The following is a 23,665-nucleotide window of genomic DNA, read 5'->3' on the forward strand; positions in this document are numbered from 1 at the left end:
GATCTCACATTCTTCACAAAAATTAATTCAAAATGGATCACACACCTAAACATGAAATAACAAAGCAATAAAACTCCTAAAAAGTAACATAGGAGAAAACCTGATGACCTTGGGTATGGTGATGACCTTTTTTTGGATGCAACACCATGGTCCATAAATTGATAAGCTGGACTTCTTTAAAATTAAAAACTTATACTCTATGAAAGGCAGTGTCAAGAGAATGAGAAGACAAGCCATAGACAGGAAAAAGTATTTGCAAAAGACACATCTGATACAGGACTGTTATTCAAAATATAAAAACTCTTAAAAATTTAACAGTAAGAAAATGAGCAACCTAATTTAAAAATACGCTGACTTTAACAGACATCTCACCGAAGAAGATATACAAATGGCAAATGAACACATTGAAAGTTGCTCTTCTTTCATCAGGGAAATTGCAAATCAAAACAACAATAAGATTCCACAACACATCTGTTAGGATGGTTAAAATCCGGAACACTGATACAATCAAATGCTGACCAGGATGTGAAGCAACAGAAACTCAAATTCATCACTGGTGGAACTATTGATAAATGAAACAAAATGGATAAATCTTAATACTGAGTGAAAGAATCTAGATTATAAAAAGATTATATACTGTGTCTATTTTTAAACATAAAATTATATGAAATAAAACTCACCTATAACAACAGAAAGCAGATTACTGATTTTCTGAGCAGTGAGTTGTGGGAGCTAGGGAAAAGGTGAACTAAGGGGCATAATGAAACTTTCTAGGTTGATGTGTGTGTTTGTTATCTTGATGGTGCTGACATTCATATGTGTATACTTAAGCTTAAATTCAGCAAACTGTAGACCTTAAATATGTTCAGCTTCTTAAATTTCATGCATATCTCAAAGCTGTAAAAGACTAACTGGTAAATTCATACTACCTTATTGGTAATGTAATAGTTTAACTTCTCTGCCAATTATTTATTACTCTAAAAGAGAATTGATAGCACTTTTTTAAAATGAAGGATAATCAAAACTGTTCAAAAATAGAAAATTTAGCCTTTGAAATGAAGGGTGAGATATTGCTAAATGTAACTGAGTGTTCAGAACTGTCAGTTGACATCTTTAGGGACCACATTAGCAGAACCTTCATTAGTGTTAGGCAGGAGACTTGCAGTTTGGCTTGGAGATTATTCCCCCCCACCTTTTGGGGCTTACCTTTATGGTAAGATTACATCAGAAATGGAGAAACCTTCCCTGAATGCTTCAATGCGTACTATGGAAATTAAAAGGCATGATCTTTGAGTAAGAAAAAAACATTGCTTTTTAGATATTCTTGTCTCTGTACCTCATATTAGTTATCCTAACTTTCCAGAATTGTATTGCTTATTTATAAGTTCAGATAATGTTACCTTTTCTTGTGTTTTATTTCAGTTATTCTCTGTAGTACTATAAACAGTTGATTGTATGTAATAACTTCTTTATAATTTGTATGTGAACAAATTTAGGTTTTTAGCTGAGTCTGTCTTTTAGACATGGGGAAGAATGATACTGATTTTTTAAAATGTATTAACTATTTTTATTATTTGACTTTAGGTCCATTGCAAAAGAACTTGCAGATTGGCTTATAAGCAACAATGTGGTAGAGCATATATTTGGACCAAATTTACATATTGAGGTTTGTTGACAGTTATATGACTTCTGTGGTATATTAACAGAGAAGAATGTTTTTAAAAATTAACTATAATGAGTTTTTCTTTTCTAGATTATCAAACAGTGCCAAGTGATTCTGAATTTTTTGGCAGCAGAAGGACGACTGAGTACGCAGCATATTGACTGCATTTGGGCTGCAGCACAGGTAACGTCAACAGCTCACATTTATTAAGTGCTTCTTTATTATATTTTCTAAGTACTTTACTCCCCTGTAAGATAAATTCTGTTATCTTCATTTTGTAGCTAAAGAAACAAAGATTTGGATAAAGTTGGGAATGGAATCTATGAAGTCTGACTTCAGAGTCCATGTCTTACTATATTACTGGTACAATTGAGGGAAATGAGAGTCAGACAATTAGAAGTTCTTGGTTTATTAAGAGACATTTCCCTGTTAATTTTCATTTATACAGTGAGTGTTTTTATCCTGAGTGTTGTATTGGTATGTTTCTTTTCTGTTAAACTATTTTCTTTTTTAATTTAATTTTTTGAATAGGCATTTATCCATATGATTTAAATGTTGAAAAGATAAATTTCCTGCTTCCTGCCTTTGTCTCCCATGCATTCAGCATTAACCTCTCGGGTGCATCATAGATTTCTAAATAAATCACTAATTGTAAACATTTTTCTTTTCTTGTCCTCTTTTTTTCCACAAATGTCTCAAACTAAAACAGACTTGGCTTTTTTTCACTAAACAATTTACCCTGGTGATTATTATTCCATGTGAATATATAAAACACTTTTTTTTTTTTAGAACTTTTTTTTGGGGGGGTTGCATAGTGCTTCATTATATGCACGTACCATAATTAATTTAACCAATTCCTGTTCTTTGGCATTATTTTTTCTGAGTCCTTTCCATTATAAACAGTGCTTCAGTGAGTAACTTATACCATAGTGATTTCATCATGTTCAAAACTATTACGTAGGATAAATTCCTACTTATAAATAGAATTGTTAGGTCAAAGCTTATGTGTGGTTAATTTGTGGTAACTAATGGCGTGATAGCACCACTTTCACCTTATCCTCCTCAGTAAGTTTCTTGATATTTGCTAAACTGATGGGTGAAAAGTGATGATACTGATGTTTTAAATTTGGATTTATTTTATGTGAATCAGATTGAAAATCTTGTGTTTGAGCTATTTTTGTTTCCTATTCTGGGAATGTCTGTTTATATTCTTTGCCATTTATCAGTTGCTTTATTTGTGGGTTTTTTTTTTTTTTTTTTTTGGTAGGAGATCTTTATATCACATTGGACTTCTGTCTGTTATGGGTTATGACTACATTCTACTTTGATGTCTTTGCTTAAGGTGGCTTTTGCAGTTCATTTTCAAGTTTGTGATTTTGACCTTGTGGTTCAAATTTTTATGGCCTGTGGCTTTTGTGTTATGGTTTGAAATGCCTTCTTTGTTTCAAGATTATAAGAAAATTCCCCTTTAATTATTCCTGTACATTTTGTTTTAGTTTTATGTATTAATTTTTGATCCAGTTGGAGTTTATCATGGTTCAAGGTGTCATGTATGACAGTTCCCCCCATCCCCCGCCCATTGTTTTGGTTATGTAGTTGTCCATATTCCATTTGTTCAGTAACTCTTTTCTTCACTGATTTGAGATAGCAGTTTTATCTAGACTGGGTCAATTTCTGGACTTGTAGTCTGACCTTTTGGTATATCTAGTCATGATCTATATACTAGGGGTTGGTAAACGTATGACCTGTGGGCTGGCCATGTAATTTTGTAAATAGCTTTTTTGTAACATAGCCTTACCCATTCTTTTTCATATTGTCTAAGGCTGTTTCTATATTTCAGTGGCAGAGTACAGTACTTGTAACAGAGACGTGATCACCTGTAATTCTAAACTGTTTACTGTCTGGCCCATCAAGAAAACATTTGCTGATCCCTGGTTTTATACTAATTAGTATCTTTTCTCTTTTCCCCTTGTATTTTTTAGTATTGGGCAAGGCTGATCCTTTCTCCTAATGTTTTTTTTTTTTTTTAAACCTTTGTCTCATTTTTTCCATTTGATTTTTAGCATTGACTAGTCTTTAAAAATATTGTTGTTTTTATTGTTGCTTTTATTGTTAGAATGTTTAATATGAGAGTTGAAGTTCTGTCTTCTTATTCAAAGCATATGTTGTTTCTTTTCCTTTGTATCATTCAGCATTTCAAAGTTACTTGTATATAGATTTTATTTCATGTTAAGCTTATTCTTAATAATTTAATTTTATTTATTCTTGCTATTAAAATACTTATTTCTCCCACTATACTTGCTTTCATTCATTATATCGTTATTTCTTCTACTATATTTAATTGTCATGGCATATATATGTAAACATTTTATATATTTAATCATTTTAAAATTTCTGATTGTTAATAATTATGTGCCTTGAGACCTTATTGGTTGTAATTTTTCAAAACGGTTTTTTTATACTTAATATTATCTGTTTATACATCACTATCATTTTAACAAAGAGGCAGTTCCTATTTCAGAGTAAAGTGAAATTTTCTTTTCATACTTTCAGAAAATGTTACTTTAGTTGAGTTTTTATTATTTTTTTCATGGCAAGACAAGCCAAATATGAGAACAATGATAGTTAAGTAATAAAGGATAAATAACTAAGAATAGTGAAGCATTATTTATTGAAACTGAAATTGGTCAGATTTACAATTGATAATAATGGTGTGTTAAAACTATTAGCATTTACCCTAGCAAAAATTTGAAGTAACCTAATAAGGGAGTGATTTAAAAATTGTGGCCATATCTGTGATACTGTTTGAAATAACTTGAAATATCTATAAAAGAGAGTTTGACAAGAGAAAATAAATAAGTATATTTTAAAGGTTATTTTAGTTGGAAGTTTCTGTGGTTTGTTACAGCTTTACTTTTGAATGTACCACAAATTTAGAATGATCAGGAATTTCTAAATTTTGAGTTCTTTTAATTGGAGCACCAACTATAACTGATTTCACACTGTCTGGGGTAAGTTGGTTTCATATAGAGTCTTATTTGAGTCTTTTTTTCCTTTCCTCTGGAGTAAGTTTTTGCAGTCACTTTGCTCACCTGACACCCACACACATATACACATACTTCACCCAGTAATAACTGGATTGGTTGCTGTTCATTTCATTGATTGTATCCCAACTCTTATATCCGAATCCAAAGAGAAAATTGACAAAGGTGACAAATGGGAAATTGAAAAGAAGTTCAGTGGTCTATAAATATTGGAAAAATGCTTGTCTTTGTTTATAATTCAGTGTAAGTTTAACTAACATAATAGCATTTTCATATATAGGGTAATTCCCTTTATGTTTAACCATGCCATCTATTGAACAGTGTGGTAGAACTTTGGAAAAACAATATAGGTCTCTTTCTGGTGATTTATCTTCTAAATACAGGTACATGAAGATGTTTGGTATATCATTGACTACACTAGCAGATCACGAATGTCTGTCACCATAGGATTAGTTAAATAACTAGCTGGATAATAATTTTGAGAAGTCCATATCATAGAGTATTCTGTGGCCATGAGAAGGACTGAAATTGCTGTATTTACATGTTCATGTGGAACAACCTCCAAGAAATATTTTTAGTAAACACTGCATAGGTAATAGATTTTTTATTAAGAGAAACCAAGTACACAGTGTATTCTCCCACTGGATACTTAAACATTTACAAAAAGAGGATGCACATACATATATATTCTTTGTACTTGTGAATGTCTGGAACTATTTTGGAAAAATACACAAGAAATTTTAACAGGTTTGCTTTTGGGGAAGTGGCTTGAGATAGGTGGGAAACTTTTTTTTATTGTCTACATTTATGTAAGCTTTGAATATTTAACATGTTTATTAATTTTTCAGTAAGTATAAAAACTACTATATAAATTTCAGTAGACATTTTTACATTTCAGTGACTTTACCATTTAAAGTTACTTATTATTCTGGCTTGATTATCTCTCTACATCTCCCTCTTTATACCCTGTCACCATAAAACTTTTTAGTCATATGACAAAAAAATAAACTTCAGAATCTTTCCACTCTACAGGAATTTGTTGTTAAATGCTTTCCATACTTGAATTTAACTTTTCTATAAATTTCTGTAGCTTCTTGAGATAATAATTTTATCTTAGAATGCAGCTAATGGCTTTTTTGGGGATAGATTTTCATGTCCCAGTGACAAGTAAAATTCCCTAGGATTTAGAAGGGACTTAAATATCATGACTCTCAAATGTGCGTTACGTACATTTTGAGGGAACTGGTCCATTTTTCCCCAGATTCTCAAAAGGATTAGGTGATGACCAATTTTAGAAACGCTGATTTTTACTCTAGTGATTATTAGCTTCTGCATGTATATTTATTTGTACACATTTAAATTACTACTTTATGAGACATTGCATACTGTTAACCATGTGAAATTATGATTGTACCTCAAGTATAATCTAGCCACTGCAGTATCCTCTTCTATGTTACATCTTACGATTTGGATTCTGTTCCTTCCTGCCTTTTTAGGAGCTGTTAATATGAATGATGATTTCTTCTTGTATTATATATTTAAACCTCTTGTCTTTACTGTATTCTTTTATGTTGTTGGGTCTTTCCATATGCCTTTGCTATCTGCTCATATTTAAGAAAGACGACTGGTAGGTGGTCTAGATATTGTTGGATGTTGTAAAAATATTTTTCCATTAGAGCTCTCAAATGGACTCCTGGGAATGGGGAACAGAGGAGGGAATGGGAAAACAGGATTTCATGTCCATGTCTCACTCCTGCTGTCCATCCAACCTGGTACTCTGGGTTTAGAATTTTTTCCAGTTACATTAGGAAGATAGACCTATCTCTTCTGCAGCTCACTCGCTGCAGCTTTCCTTATCTGTACTTTTCAAAATATATTCCCATTCATTTTAGTCAATCAGAAATCTGTTGAAATTTCACATCTATTACTGATTCTCATTTTCTTTATAGGTTTGTTTCTTTTCCTTCTGAAATGCAGTAATGATTGATTCTCTTCTATGGAAGATGAGGAAATTTTCAACATTTTTCTCTTACTCACTTTGCAGTTTTTATTATGTTATTTGTGTTTTATCATATTATACAACTTTTAAGTTCTACAGTATAACCATACTTTCCACAATTGTTTAGTATTAATTTTGTATTTAGGTATATGATTCACCACAAATTCTTTTTCCTCACTTCTGGTTTTCTCTTTCCTTTTTCCTTATTCCAGAGTTAATTTGTGTTTATTCTTGTGAATTTTACAGAGTAGCCTTTCATTTTCCCTTATTGGTTTGTAAACTGGCCTTATACACAGAGGTGAGGGAGAGGCTGAAGAGACAGAAAGTGCTCCAAATTGGGAGGTACAGGTTAAATAAGCAGGGGAACTTTGGAGGCTTGTCTTCAGTGGCTGCAAGATGAGTAGATCTCTACACCCTCTTGCCAAATCTTGTTAGAGAGGCCTTAACTGGGTTCAGGCATGTATACCGTGTAGGTGGTTTCAACAACACCTTACTCTCTCTCTCAAGGTTATGTCCTTGGAATAGCTCCCACCGTGGGAACAGCAGGCAGAACGTATGTTCCAGCGACAGGGGGGCAGTGAGGAGCCTCTGGTTACCCAGTTTCAGCTCACAGGTCAACTGGCAGTCATGTCCTCTCGATTATATCCTCCAACATCCCTAAAGAGAAATTTGTGGATATTCTGGGTTACTGTACACTTGAAATGTCTGTTTTCTTTGTACTTGAAGAGTTTGACCAAAAGTGAGATACTAGAGCCATTCTTGTTTTCCATCAGAACTGTGTAATAGGCATGGATAGTATTCGATTGTTTTCTGAACAAAGAGCTTGTATATTTAATATTTTACAAAGATACATATCTAATATATAGCCCGTCCTTTTTTATCGGATGAATTTTTCTCTCATGTTGTTTTTCAGGTTTCATTAACCCCACGAGGATTTTTTTTTTTAAAACTTTGGGTTTTTGGTTGATGGCTTTTAACATGTTCTTCTTTTCTTTATTAAAATTACTTTATTGTGGTACAAATATATATAACATGTAATTTACCATTTTAACCATTTGTAAGTGTACAAGTTCTATGGCATTAAATACGTTCACAGTGTTTTTAATCATCACTTACCTGTGTCCAAAACTTTGATATCATCCTCCCAAAAAACACTGTACCTGTTTTCTATACAATAATAACCTCCACCACCCCCCTTCCAGGGGACTGTTGATTTCCTCTCTTCTACTTTGTGTCTCTATGAATTTGCCTATTCTAGGTACCTCATTTAATGAAATCATACTATGTTTGGCTTATTTTACTAAATACAGTTTTTTCAAGGTCCAACCACATTATAGCATACATAAAAATTTTCTTTTTATGTTATGGCTGAATAATATTCAATTGTAGGTATACACTATGTCTAGTTTATGCATTGATTCATCAGTAGACATTTGAGTTGATTCCATCTTGTCACTATTTCTTACATATAACACATCTGTGAACATGGGTGTACAGGTATATGTTTGAGTCTCTGTTTTCAATTCTTCTATAAATATACCTAGGGGTAGATACTCCTGGCTCATTTGGTAATTTGAGGTTTAACCTGTACAGAAAGTCACTAAATTTTTCCACAGCAACTGCAGTATTGTACATCCCATCAGCAATACAAGCAGGTTCTAATTTCTCCACATCCTTGCCAACAATTGTTATTTGTCTTTTAAAAAAAATTTTTAGCCATCCTACTAGGTGTGAAGTGGTATCTAACTGTGGTTGTAATTTGCATTTATTTGCATTTCTGAACAACGATGTTGAGCAGCCTTTCATGTACTTATTGGCTATTTGTATATCTTCTTTGGAGAAATGTTCATTCAAGTCCTTTGCCTATTTTTGAATTGTGTTTGTGGATTTTTTGTTGTTGTTGTTACATTTTAGAAGTACTTTATATATTCTAGAAAATAGTCTCATCAGGTATGGTATTTGCATACGTTTTCTCCAACTCTGTAAGTTGTCTTTTCCTTTCTTGAAAGTATCCTTAAGATGCACTAAGGTCTTAATTTTGATGAAGTCTGATTTATCATTTTTTTCTTTTCTGGCCTCTGTTTTTGATGTTATATCAATGAAGTCATTGCCAAGTTGAATGGATAGATAATATCCTTTTATTTCTGTTTTTTTTTTTTTAATGCTGTACTTATTTTGTTCAGGCATTGTTTTCCTGTCCGTTTTTTTCTTCCTTTAGCTCTTTGAATGTCTGTAAAGGTAGATGTATTACGATCTTTGTCAAGCATTTCCAATGGGTGAGCTTCCTTGGGTACATTTGTGTTGATTTATTATATTCATTTGAACGGACCACATTTTTATATTTTTATATTTTCTGTTGCTTTTCTTTCCTTTTGGGGTATGGGGTTAAAACAGCATCTGAATTTTATAATGTGCTGACTCTGGAAATGAGATTCTCTTCCTTTCTCAGTTTATTCTTTCTTTGATAGTTATAAGTGTTTTTGTGCTAGGGATTAATATAATGCGAATGCTTATGGTCTCCTCAGGTTTTTCTTAGCCTCTGACTTCCCCTGAGAATGTGTAGTGCTTCTCTAAATTATTATATACATACAATTTTTATTGGGCATCCAGAAAAACTGTAGTGTGCCTCCTTTAATTCCCCCAATAGTCACTAGCTGATTTGGGTTGAAACAGTGACAGCTAATCTCTGTGCCTGCATCTCAGCCATTAGAGGTAGAAATTGAGATCGGAACACAGAGGTTTGCTATTTGGAGAACAAGATTATTATTGCCCACCCATGGCTCCAAACTATACTAGAGTCATATTAGTGTCCCCTCAGCTGCCTGCCATAGGGACAGGGAGTGGGGGATGAATAGCTGCTATCACACTGAAGGCTTCACACTGAAATTGGCCAATATTTACCATTCAGGCCTTCTGTTGGGAGTGCAGGAGTTCAAAACAGCTACTCTATAGAGTTTCAGAATAGTTACATCAGACAGTTTCTGCCATTACAGTTGCTGTCTAGGTATAGAGGTGGATTCCAGGCATTTCCTGCTCTGCCATCTTTTTTGACATCCTTTTCCTCTCTTTTCTTTTCAATAACTAGTGAAGAAGAGTCTGAACCAACTACACATGCTATTTTTACCAGGAACTCAAGCCATCAATCTTAATATTTTTTCCTGACTTTTTGGATTTGTCTTCATAGTGTGTGTCTTGAAAAGTGCCTAGTGTATCTTTTGCCTCAGTTACCAGATTACATAGTTATCTCTTAAGGGTCTTATTACTTAAAAATAACCAGTAAGGTATTTGATTATGAAAATTATGTCTATTAAAGTCCCATTTTATTAATAATTGAACTGGCACACATCAGAAATGTATCACATAGTATGTTTTTATCACATTTTAATAAGGAAAAGTGTAAAATTAATAGTTATTTGTTGGCAAAAAAGCAATTATAAATTGTTAATATAGTCCAATTATAGTGTTAACATTATATTTAAATTAATAGTAATATTCTTAGATAAGATCTGTAAAACCAGCACTTATAATTGATGATTCACTTCTCAAAGTCAAATAATGTTTTTGGTCTTGAAGTACTGCAATTGGTTTAAACAGTAGTGTTGAATTAAATAGTAGCATTGAAGGGAATTGTAGTTTATTAGAAGTCGCCCTGACCTAGAGGAACTTTTCCAGTGTTATTTTATTTCACCTTCTGTTTCAAAATTAAGTTATGTATATTTACCCTGATAAGGGGATGCAGTAGCAGAGAGTTCATGTGATATACACCTGAAAAATGTAAAAGTTAGTGTTTTAGAATAGAAAAATTTGTGTTTTCTTAAAGACTTTTTATGTATTCAAGAAAAGTAGAATACCTTTTACCTTTGGAGTCCTGTAATTGGTTATTTCTGGCCTAGTCGCATTTGTTGCTGGATCTTAATTTAGCTATTAGCAACTTTATGGCTATAAAAGATAGTTATTTTACATGACATTGTAATATTTAGAGGTCACATTTTTGTAAATATTATACTTTCCCTCATATTTACATAATTCTGTTTCGTATAACAAAGGAGACTTTCTATCTCCTGGCTTATATTATGAAGATCTTGATTATAAAGGGAGTTCCTGTTGTGTATTCTAGTAAAATGAACATGTTATATAAATATAACCGCTTACTATGAGAAATACGATTGACCCTTGAACAATGTGGGGGTTATGGCACCACCCTCTATACAGTCAAAAATCAGCATGTAACTTTACAGTCAGTCTTCTGTATCCATAGTTCCATATCCGTGGATCATGTGCTACTATAGTACATACTTGGTGAAAAAAATCTGCATATATGTGGATCCACACAGTTAAAACCTGCATTGTTCAAGGATCCACTGTATATTTGATTAATATTTAATTTGATTTTCTTTCCTAACTGTATTTTATTTTTAATTGCATACATCTTAATTTACTATTTAATTTGTTTTTTTATGAATAATAGGTATCTAAATTTAATTGGAATTGTTTTTATACTTGAATTCCAGAAACTGTATGTATTGTGCACTTGGCGTCTTGTGGTTAAAAATTTAAGTTTATGGTTTGCTTGGATAAGCTGAAGTTCTGCTTAAGTAGGAATTTTATTTTCATGGTTTTATGTACTGTGATTCATGATATTTGGTTTATTGACATTTTAGCAAGGTGTTTTTAAAAATTAGTGTCCCAGCCTCCTTCTTCACTTTTAAACTTATATAACTTTTTTGGTATCAGTTTATTTATTTATGTAGTGTAATTCTTTTTGATTATTGTCTCTACTTTTTTTTCTAGTTGAAACATTGTAGTCGGTATATTCATGACTTATTTCCTTCACTCATCAAGAATTTGGATCCAGTACCACTTAGACATCTTCTTAATCTGGTCTCTGCTCTTGAGCCAAGTGTTCATACTGAACAGGTAATTCATTCAAAATACAATGGGTTTTTTTTTTTTTTTGTAAAGTGAAAATTTATTTGTGATTCAGATGATTTAACTTGTTTATTTCTGTTGGCATTTCAGTTAGGCAAAAGGATATTAAATTTGTTACAATGTTTCCTAAAACCTGTGATTTTAATCTTTTTTTTTTTTTTTAAGACATTGTATTTGGCATCGATGTTAATTAAAGCATTATGGAATAATGCACTAGCTGCTAAGGCCCAGCTATCTAAACAGAGTTCATTTGCATCTTTATTAAACACTAATCTTCCCATTGGAAATAAGAAAGGTTAGTAAAGTATAATGTAATTTGAAGTATAAAGTAATTTGTAAGTTGTCCAAAGTTTAGAACACAAATTTGAATTCATTTTTGCAAATTAGTTTCACTTCAGTCTTAATTTTGAAATAAGTTTGAATGGGAGTTGATGGTTTTGTGAAAAGGTTAATAAATTGGGATTGGCTCATATTTTGGGCTTACTATTCAAGTAAAGAACAGTGATAAAATTTTAGTAGTTAATGGATCTTCCCTCTCATTATGGTTGTTCACTTTAAAAAAAAAAACCCAACTATTTCATAAAAGCTTCAGAGCTTTTGGTTAGAAAACAAACAAGCAATATGCTTCGTTCTAGAAATAATTTTGAGAGTAGAACATAATGATACATTTCTCTGTGTTTTCTACTTCAAAGTTTTCTATCATTTCAGTGTTTTATGTGTACTTTTACGTGTATAGCTTTCCCAGGCTTTCTAACATTTTATCAGTTTTACTCCTGTTTTGGCCTCCTGACATTGTATACTACTATTAGGCTTTTCTATGTGGGCACCCACAACCAGTGTGGAAAGTGGTGGGGACTTAATTATTGCAGGTTTCCCTATTTGTGTCTTGTTGATTATATAATAAGAACAACTAATGTGTTGTCCCAAAGAAATTCATTCACTTAGAATATTTTCCTCCTGTTTTTTTTTTCCTTTTCCTTCAGAGGAAGAAGAGCTCAGAAGAGCTGCACCATCACCTTGTAAGTTGAGTCTTAGAAATGTATGGCAAGATGACTTGTAGTTTTATTTTGATGATCATCTGAGGTTGATTTTATATAATATATTTGTTTCAGAGTCATAGAGTTCATTTTGAGCAGGAGATGTAAACCCTTAACTAGTTATCTATCTTACCCTTTTTGTTTAAATCATTAATGTCTTGGCTTTTAATTAAAATCATGTATATCCTCTTTAGAAATGATTGGCAGATGTTAACATATTTCCGGATTATATTTTTTGGCTACTTAGCATAGAGCTTTGGTATATCACAGAATCGAAAGATAATGGCATTTTGATAGATCCATGTTAATGCAAATGAGAAATAACAAAATCTTTTTAATATAGGGTCACCTGCAGCCAGTCCTCAAAGCAGTGATAACAGTGATACCCATCAAAGTGGAGGCAGTGACATTGAAATGGATGAGCAACTTATTAATAGAACGAAACATGTACAACAGCGACTTTCAGATACAGAGGTATGAAAACAGATTTTCCTCCCCTTTTAAAGAGAGTTTTTGATTTTCAGGTTTGTGCCATGCTTATCCTTTGAACTGGGAATATAAACCTGATCCCTGTTAAGGCTTCTCTTTTTAGTATTACTGAGGTTCTTTACTTTTCTTTAAGTTTTTAATTCCATTTTGTATTGTTCGAAGAAATAAGACAGTTGCAGCCTTTTAAAAAAACTACAGTGTGTTAATGTCATTTACTTTTTTTCTTACTAGTTTTAAATATTTATTTAAATCTCTTTGTTTCTCAATACAGGAATCCATGCAGGGAAGTTCTGACGAAACTGCCAACAGTGGTGAAGATGGAAGCAGTGGTCCTGGTAGCAGTAGTGGACATAGTGATGGATCTAGCAATGAAGTGAATTCTAGCCATGCAAGCCAGTCAGCAGGGAGCCCTGGCAGTGAGGTACAGTCAGAAGACATTGCAGATATTGAAGCCCTTAAAGAAGAAGACGAAGATGATGATCATGGTCATAATCCTCCTAAAAGCAGTTGTGGTACAGATCTTCGGAACAGGAAGTTGGAAAGTCAAGCAGGCATTTGCTTAGGGGATTCTCAAGGTCCATCAGAAAGAAGTGGGACAAACAATGGAACAGGAAAGGACCTGGTTTTTAACACTGAGTCATTGCCATCGGTAGATAATCGAATAAGAATGCTAGATGCCTGTTCACACTCTGAAGACCCAGAACATGATATTTCAGGGGAAATGAATGCTGCTCATATAGCACAAGCATCTCAGGAATCTTGTATTACACGCACTGGGGACTTTCTTGGGGAGACTATTGGGAATGAATTATTTAATTGTCGGCAGTTTATTGGTCCACAGCATCACCACCACCACCACCACCATCATCACCACCATGATGGGTAAGTCTCCTTAAGAATAAACAGGTTATATTTCCTTTTGGAGGTAATTATAGCCTATTTATTCAACTAGATCAGTCCTGTCTAATAGGAATATAATGTAAGCTACAAATGCATGCCACAAATTATGTAATTTTTCATTTTCTAGTGGGCACATTTTAGAAAGCAAAATGAAATAGGAGATTAATTTTAGTTATACATTTTATTTAAAGCAGTAATGTCCACAATATCAGCTCCACATGTAATCAATGTAAACATTATTAATAAAATATTTTTCTATTTTTGAACCAATTCTTTAATAACCTGTGTATATTTTATACTTACAACACATATTTATTTAGACCAACCACTTTGTACATGTGCAGTGGCCACAGGTGGCAAGTGGCTATTACATTGTACAGCACAGATCTAGATCTTCAAATCCTTGTAATAATTGCCTGAAGGTAGATAGAAAATTGCTTCTGAAAACTTCCATTAAAGTGTGATCATGAAAAGGGAAATTTTATTTATACCCCTATTTTAGAGTATTAGTAAGGTTAAAGCCTCAGCATAAAGCTTTTTGATTATCTGTGAAATATACCTGTGATGTTTAAGTGATTCTGTCATTTACTTGTGTTACAATATTGGAAGAAAACTCAATTTTTCCCCCATCATTTTCTCATCTTAAGTAGGAAAAGTAGTACCTATCTCATAGGTTTATTGTGAGCATGTCATGGGCTAATCTGATTGGCATATAATAGCTTAATAAATATTAGCTGCTACTTACTGTTACTGTCATTGCAAGTAGTAATACTTGAGTTAATCATGAAATAAGAATATTGGTTTATCAGGATGAATTTTCTTAGACGTGACTATTTGCCAGGCCTTTCAGAATTCAGTATGGTTATCTGGGAGAAGTACATACCTATACATATTCCTACTTTATTTCTTCTACCTTTTTATTCTTAACATTAACCCTATGAATTTAAGGTAAACTTTCTCAATCTTGGCATTATTGACATTTTAGGCCAGGTAACTGTGTATTGTGGATTTGCAGCAATGTGAATACTGCTCTGTGCATTGTAGGATGAATGTTTAGCAGCATCCCTAGCCTCTAGCCCTAGATGCCAGAGGTATCTTCTAAGTTGTGATAACCTAAAAGTACCTCTAGACATTGCTGAATGTCCCTTTGGCCTTCTGATCAAGAACCACTGGTTTATGGTCTGACAGTACAAATATGTACATTCAGAGTTCTCCCCAAGGCAGCTCATACCGAAGACAAAGCATAAAACTGAGGAGGGTAATATATTCAGTTTGGCACATTGCAGTTCTTTGAGTCTTCACACCAATCCTCTACCTTAGAAGACCTAATGATTTTTTTTAATGTTAGCCCTTTCCGTATTCTCTGTGTATGGTACTACTTGTGAGTCTCTAAATCAATCCTGAAATTTTCTTCTTCATATTATTTTTCATCCTTATGTCTTTACATCCTTAGAGCACCCTATATGGTATGTTTTAGAAGTGAGTGCTTAATAGGTATTTATTTAGTTCAGAGTCCCCCAGTTAACATTAACCACATCTAGATTGCAGCTTTAAATTGAAATATTTTCCTGATAGTTACCTCATTTGATTCTGCAATTGTATGAACAAATGTAAACAAATTTTAAGGTTTTACTTTGTGATTTGAGTTTATAAAATAATTACATAACAGTAATTTTACTGATTTTCCCTAAAATTGTTGTCTTCGAAGTTATTTTAATAAGTGTATTGATGGGTCAGATAATATGTCAATATATTTGTAAAGTTAATACAATAATGCTGACATTGTGGAGTTTTTCATTATTATAAAGCTGTCAATATTCCATATTAAACAAATGTAGCTTTGTTCTTGAGTGTGTCGTTAACTTCTGCCAAATGGTTTGAGAGATTTTTTTGTGATTCACAAAAGTGTTTTTAAATTGGTAATTACTAACTATGTGCTTCTCTGTTACAGACATATGGTTGATGATATGCTAAGTGCAGATGATGTCAGTTGCAGTAGCTCCCAGGTCAGTGCAAAATCAGAAAAAAATATGGCTGATTTTGATGGTGAAGAATCTGGATGTGAAGAGGAGCTAGTTCAGATTAATTCGCATGCAGAGCTAACATCTCATCTCCAACAACATCTTCCCAATTTAGCATCTATTTACCATGAACACCTTAGTCAAGGTAAGGTTCTGTAGTAAGTAAAATATATTCTTTTATTTAAAATAGGGATAATTTTTATTATATTATTAAAAGGAATCAACAGTTAATGTTACGACATTTTAGTGTTTTCATACTGTAGTTTTCTTCTCAAGGGAATGAAATTATTATGAATACTATTATCATGAGTATGAAGGCTACAGTTCCACCAAGAGATATGTAACAAAGGAAATAAAATTAGTAATATGTATAAAAGTTACAGCTTTGTATTTGAGAAAATATGACTGTGTTAGATTTTATGCTCAGAAATCTTAGGACTTAAAAGTAGATTACACAGGATCACATACTTTATGATTCCATTTATATAAAATGATTAAGGCAAATCTGTAGATACAGAACGTAGATTAGTGTTTGACTGGGGCTAGGAAGTGTTGGGGGGAAATAAGAGGAGGGGGTTACTGCTAAAGGGTAAGGTGTTCGTTTTGTCTGGAGTTGATGAAAATTTTTTTTTTTCAAAAAGGTTCTGATCACTGTAAATCCATCTAAAAAAAAGTGATAGGACATGACCAATCTTGGAAGAATGGAGGTTAGAGAGGGCTAAAGAATAATAAAAGATAAAGGAGAAAAAATAAGAGGGGAAAAATAGTTTTAGAATTGGCAATTTAAAGGTTCATATTCCAGACTCTTGCTTGGTTACATATCATCAGCATTTGCCAACCTAGGAAGTGGGTTTTGGGATGCCAGTAAATTACAAACAAAGTAAACCTGATAGATTATGTTTATGCTATAAGGCTATGATCAGACTTGAAGATGCAATGTGGATCTTGGCATCAACTTTTTGATTTCAGATGTTTCTTGTCTATAATCTAGATAAGGTTATTTTGATGTTTTTGTTGTTGTATTACTGTGGTTGTTGAGAAATGAATAGATTAAGATTAAGATCAGTTGAATTTGATACTATATTTATTAAACTTTTACCATTCTGTTCTTACCCCGTTTTCCCTTTGTTCAGTATTGTACATATTTTTTTGCTATATGAAGTTAGAAATTGAGCAATATATTAAACGTATTAATGTTTTCCAAATCTTATAGACATATCGCTATATATTTAATACTATAAAGAACTTTTTGAAAACAGTAAGACAGTTTATAAGTGGGCAAAAGATGTGAATAATTTGGTTAATTCATAAAGATATAAAAATGGTCAGTAATTACATGAAAAGATACTCAATGTCTTTAGTCATCTGGGAAATGCAAAATTAAACCACAGTGAGATACTTTACTCACTTGGGATGGGTAAAAAAATTAAGGACTAATGATATCAAATGATGCTAAGGATGTAGAGCAACTAGAACTCTCCTTTGCTGTTGAGGAGTATAAAATAAGACAGCCAGTTTAGAGAACTATTTTATCAGTTTCTTATAAACTTAAATATGTACCCACCATAAGACCCAGAAATTCCTGTTCCAGATATTTACCCAAGAGAAATGGAAAATTATGTCCACAGATTTGTACTTGAATGTTAACACCTACTTCATTCATGAGCCTCAACTGGAATTAATTGACAGATAAACAAATTGTGGTATATTCACATAATGGAGTACTGTTCATCAATAAAAAGAAAAGAACTACTGTACTGATACTTTTCAACACCATGGATGAATATCAAGAAACATTCTAAGCAGATGAAGCTAGAGAGAAGAGTACATAGTGTATATCATTGTGCACTTCTAGAATATTCTAAAGTAACTTATAGAAGTGGAAATCTCAATGACTGGTGGTGGGGATTCATTGTAAAGGAACACAAGCGAACTTTTTGGGGTGATAGAAATGTTCTGTATCTTTATTATGTATTTACTTTAAAAAATTAATTTTATTAAAATTTGACACACCCCCCCCGAATCTTAACAAGTGAAGCCACCACATATTGGGAGAAATATTTGCAAATCATCTATCTAGTAAGACAACTTAATTAAAAATTGGAAATTGATTTATTTTACCAGAGAAGGTACACAAATGGCTAATAAGCACATGAAAAGATGCTCAGCATCATCAGTCATTAGGGAAATACAAATTAAAAACTACAAGATTCTACTGCACACCAATTAGAATGGCTAAAGTTAAAAGAGTGATTGTATGTGTTGGGGAGGATTTGGAGGAACTGGTGCTCTTACACACTGCTGTTGGGAATGTAATTGACATAGCCACTTTGGAAAACAGTTCGGCAGTTTCTTCAAGTGTTAAGCTTAAGTTTACTTTATGACCCAACAATTCCACTTTTAAGTATTTACCCAAGAGAAAGGAAAATATGTGTCTGTACAAAGATTTATTGCATCAGTATTTGTGGCAGCATTATTCATATTAGACAAAAACTGGCAACTCTCCAAATTTTCATTAACTGGTAGATATATAAACAAATGCAACATTTTCACATAATGCAATATTCTGTAATTAAAAGGAACGCATACTGATAGGTACTTCAACATGGATGACCCTCAAAACATTTTGCTAAGTGAACGAAGTCAGACATAAGACTATAAAAATGTATGGTTCCACTTCCATGAAATTTCTAGAATGGCCGATTTATGAGGATGGAAAAACAGACTAGGGCTGGGGAATGGGATCAGAGATTAAATGTCATTAGGTATGAGGGAATGTTTTAGGGTAATAAAAGTGTTCCAAAATTGTATTGTGATGGCTACACAACTCTCATTCTAATGAAATCAATGTATGTGTACAATTTAATAGAGAAATTTCATGGTAAAACTGTTAAGAAAAAAAAAAAACCACACAAAGCAAAGAAGCATTTTTGCTTAATATAACAGCCCTAGTGAGGATCTATAGTTTGGCACTTAAAATATAACTTATTATAATAAAATCTTTGAATTTAATTGGATGTTTTGAGTAAATCATCTCAAAAAAACCTTTAGGTACAAGACACTTTATAGGAGGTCATTTAGAGGAATGACCTTGGCTATATAATTATTTCAAATAAATCATCTTTTTTATGCTTCATTTGAATTTCAAGTATTTATATACAATTCTCTTGATATGTGAAAAACTTATACTTAGAAGAAATAGTGAAGAGGCTATGAAAAGAAAACTTTTTTCACTTTAGTAATATCAAACTCTAAACAATACTATTCTTTGCCATTCATAAAGCAACTATTGTGTTAATCTTGTTTTTGTCTTGTGATATAAGAAGAGTTTATCGTTACAGTTTACTTTGAATTTGTTAACTTTATGAATGCTATAATTTACTTTACAATTTCAGTCAGCTGCATTCCTCTATAGTGTGTTATATTTTGCCCCTTCAGGACCTGCAGTTCATAAACATCAATTCAACAGTAATGCTGTGACAGACATTAATTTGGATAATGTTTGCAAGAAAGGAAACACTTTGTTGTGGGACATAGTCCAGGATGATGATGCAGTAAGTTATTTAATAGAACCAAAAGATTACCAAATTACAGCAAAATACAATCAGTATAAACAGTAACTTTATGTATATACATTTTTTGCAGGTTAATCTTTCTGAAGGATTAATAAATGAAGCAGAAAAACTTCTTTGTTCCTTAGTATGTTGGTTTACAGATAGACAAATTCGAATGAGATTCATTGAAGGTTGCCTTGAAAATTTAGGAAACAACAGGTAAATAGGAATTTAAAATTTTTTATTAAGAAATCAAAGTTCATTTTGTGTATTCTTATTGACTATTTGTGGGGTTTCTTAGCACTTAATGTACCATTATCACCCTAGTTTTTAGTAATTGTGGTTTTTACATTAGGTTTAAATATTCCCTCACAGAGTTTATATTTTATCACTCTGTTATGCTTCTCCTGGCACATTTTGGCATTATGGATTAGATGCCCTCCAACAGAAACAAAGGAATAATAATACTCTCCTCTTGATTCTGGGAACATAGTGGTGATTACTTTATTTTCAGTTTACAGTTAAATGTTGTTGAACTGTTATGTTATATATAAAGGAAACTGAATAAGATAAGTGAAGTTAAGCTGAAATATTAACATTTGATAATGGCATTGCTCTTCCATCTGGGCGGATCTTTTAATTTCTGTAGTGCACAAAGAATTAGGTTAGTGTTTTTTCTCTAGTTTGAATTCTGCTATATATTTACATACTTTTTATTGGGGCTTAAATGATTACTACAAGTTTCTTGATTTTCAATTCTGTTCCATGGTACAATTTCTCTTTTCTCTTGTCTTATACTGCTTTGATAATGTTGTTCCATTCTCTGATGTAGTGAATTCAGTTAATAATTTACTTTATTATATTATATTAATGTTTCAGCTTAACATCTGCATAGGCCTGATATAAATGTCTAATTTTACTGAATATTTTATGGCTTCAATTTTTTTTAATGTAATTGATTTAGAAAAATATGTGCAATATTTCATTTTCTACTTTTGGTCTTTAAAGGGCTTTAATTTGAACAATCACAGTAGGAAAACTGCTTATTCATGCAGATATAAGAAACCACTAACAGACTCCTATTAGTGGATCAGTTGCCTCATTTGGCATATATTCCTTAGAAGGAATGCTTTTAATGGCCAGATGATATTTCTTCATTTATGTAGGTATTATAGAAGTTAATTTTAAAATGTTTTTTTAAAAGTCTTTGTGAAACCACTGAACAGTTTTTGGTGGGGGGGAGTAATTAGATTTATTTATTTTCTTAATGGATCTAAGAACCCAGGACCTCGTGCATGCTAGGCATGCATTCTACTACTTACCTATACCCTCCCCGACACTGAACAGTTTTTTAAAGTGGATGTATCAGCTTAGATTCCCTATATGTGCATCTGCATACTTTATGGCTTGGCAGTTCCACTGCTAAGCGTGTGCCTTATGATAATACATCCAAATGGTCACCAAAAGACATTAAAAAATGTTCATAGAAATAAAACAAGAAGAAAACCTACGGAATGGGAGAAAATTTTTGCAAGTGAAACCGACAAAGGCTTGATCTCCAAAATATATAAGCAGCTCATACGACTCAATAAGAAAAAAATAAACAACCCAATCCAAAAATGGGCAGAAGACCTAAACAAGCAATTCTCCAAGGAAGACATACAAATAATCAAAAAGCACATGAAAAAATGCTCAATATCACTAATTATCAGAGAAATGCAAATCAAAACTACAATGAGGTATCACCTCACACCAGTCAGAATGGCCGTCATTCAAAAATCCACAAATGACAAATGCTGGAGAGGCTGTGGAGAAAGGGGAACCCTCCTACACTGCTGGTGGGAATGCAGTTTGGTGCAGCCACTATGGAAAACAGTGAGGAGATTCCTCAAAAGACTAGGAATAGACTTACCATATGACCCAGGAATCCCACTCCTGGGCTTGTATGCAGAAGGAAATCTACTTCAGGATGACACCTGCACTCCAATGTTCATAGCAGCACTATTTACAATAGCCAAAACATGGAAACAGCCTAAATGTCCATCAATAGGTGACTGGATAAAGAAGAGGTGGTATATTTATACAATGGAATACTACTCAGCCATAAAAACTGACAACATAATGCCATTTGCAGCAACATGGATGCTCCTAGAGAATGTCATTCTAAGTGAAGTAAGCCAGAAAGAGAAAGAAAAATACCATATGAGATCGCTCATATGTGGAATCTAAAGACTCCCCTTGGACAGAGAATACAGACTTGTGGTTACCAGGGGGGTAGAGGGTGGGAAGGGATAGACTGGGATTTCAAAATTGTAGAATAGATAAACAAGATTACACTGTATAGCACAGGGAAATATACACAAAATGTTATGATAAATCACAGAGAAAAAGAAAAAAAAAGAAAAAGCCCCAAAGAATTAATTATAACTGTCTCTGGGTGGTGGAATCATAGAGGATTTAATTTTCATTTTTATATTTTCGTGAGATGTTTTTCTCACCTTATAATAATATACTTTACTCAATATCAAAAAACATTAAGCAGTTTTTTTTTTTGGTGCAGGGAGGTAATTGGGTTTATTTATTTTTTAATGGAGGTGCAGGGAATTGAACCCAGGACCTAAGCAGGCACTCTACCGCCGAGCTATGCCCTCCCCCAGCAGTATTTTTTTTTTAAATAAAAGATTACACCTCAAAAAAAAAAATGTTCATAGAAGCACTATTCAGAATAACTATTCTTGATGCTGCTATCCAAATGCCAAAAAAAGAATAGGAAGGTAAATTGTGGACTGTTTGTTGAATGGAATAATATGTAGTAGTAACAGTAAAAGAACTACAGCTACATAGAATAGTGTAAATGAATCTCACAAACATAATGTTGAGTGAGAGAAGCCAGATACAAAGAAGTATCTCTATTACTCCATTTATATAAAGTTTAAAAATAGGAAAATTGTTTTAATAGTCAGGATAATGGTTACTTTTGGATTGTTAGTGACTGGAAAGAGGACACAGCCAAGGCTTCTGGAACGCTGGTGATGATTTCTTGACGTGGGTGTGCATTGCACAGCTGTGCTCACCTCCTAATATTTTGAACTGTCACTTAGATTTATGTATGTTTTTACATGTATGTTATATGTCAATGCAAGGGAAAAAAAGCTATGTGAAAGATGAAATATCCTGTGGCCTTTAAGAGTCCTGATTTCAAAGGTTATGTAATGATATGGGCCCACTTGCTAAAAAGATTGCAAGCAATAAGTGAGTCTGTAGAATGGTTATTTCTGGGAGGATAGAGTTAATTTTTTCTTCTTAATGCTTTTCTATTTTCTAATTTTTTCACAATGAGCATTTCTCTTAAAAGTAGGGAAACTTAAAAGAGACAAAAGGGAAAAATTATGTATAAAATGGAGAATTGCCAGTTTGGATTTTTTAAGCTTTAATTTGTTCACACCCAAGTTTACTTGAAGACAAAGCGTTTTTCATTTTTTGGAGGCAATCCTGTACCCTAATCATAGTTACTTAATGGTTTATTGAATATAAATTGAATAGTTTATTGAATATAATAGTAAACATAACTAATGTACTGATGTTAATGTTGCCCTCAAAATTTACTCCTCAGAGGGCTGCTGTATTATGCTAGTCTTAACTGTGAATTAGTCATATGTGCCGGTACTTAGAGTATGGTGGCATTTTTTAGCCTGTGAAATATGCAACACATCCAGTGTATACCAGCTGAATGTACTGAAATTATCATGCAAATTTTTTAAAAATTAATTTTGAACATCATTAATTTCAGTTTCCTGATAAACCAGTGGTTTTTCAGTAGGGAAGATTTTTTTTCTAGGCAGTAATCAGTTTCTGGAGGTATTTTGAGTTGTCATACTAATAAGTGGGATTTGGAGATACTACTTTGGGCCAGGGATGCTACTAAATACTAAACATCCCTCAATGCAGTGGACAGCCTCCCACAGTAAAGAATGGTGTGGCCCAGAATGTCAGTAGTGACATCAGAGTTTGACAGATTTTATTCTAAAC

The 23,665-nt window shown here is 32.8% G+C and overlaps 1 protein-coding gene across 2 annotated transcripts in view; it reads left to right on the plus strand.

Moving 5' to 3' along the window:
* USP34 (ubiquitin specific peptidase 34) overlaps positions 1-23,665 on the plus strand; it is a 203,801-nt gene that overhangs the window by 63,982 nt on the left and 116,154 nt on the right. For both annotated transcript variants that reach the window (XM_072937675.1, XM_072937674.1), the window contains 10 exons: positions 1,585-1,666; positions 1,754-1,846; positions 11,498-11,623; positions 11,801-11,930; positions 12,619-12,654; positions 13,016-13,146; positions 13,433-14,043; positions 16,013-16,227; positions 19,521-19,636; positions 19,728-19,855. In XM_072937675.1, the coding sequence (XP_072793776.1) occupies positions 1,585-1,666; positions 1,754-1,846; positions 11,498-11,623; positions 11,801-11,930; positions 12,619-12,654; positions 13,016-13,146; positions 13,433-14,043; positions 16,013-16,227; positions 19,521-19,636; positions 19,728-19,855 (1,668 nt within the window). The remainder of the gene's footprint in view (positions 1-1,584; positions 1,667-1,753; positions 1,847-11,497; positions 11,624-11,800; positions 11,931-12,618; positions 12,655-13,015; positions 13,147-13,432; positions 14,044-16,012; positions 16,228-19,520; positions 19,637-19,727; positions 19,856-23,665) is intronic.

Source organism: Vicugna pacos, chromosome 15 (assembly GCF_048564905.1).
Source record: "Vicugna pacos chromosome 15, VicPac4, whole genome shotgun sequence".
Classification (NCBI taxonomy): domain Eukaryota; kingdom Metazoa; phylum Chordata; class Mammalia; order Artiodactyla; family Camelidae; genus Vicugna; species Vicugna pacos.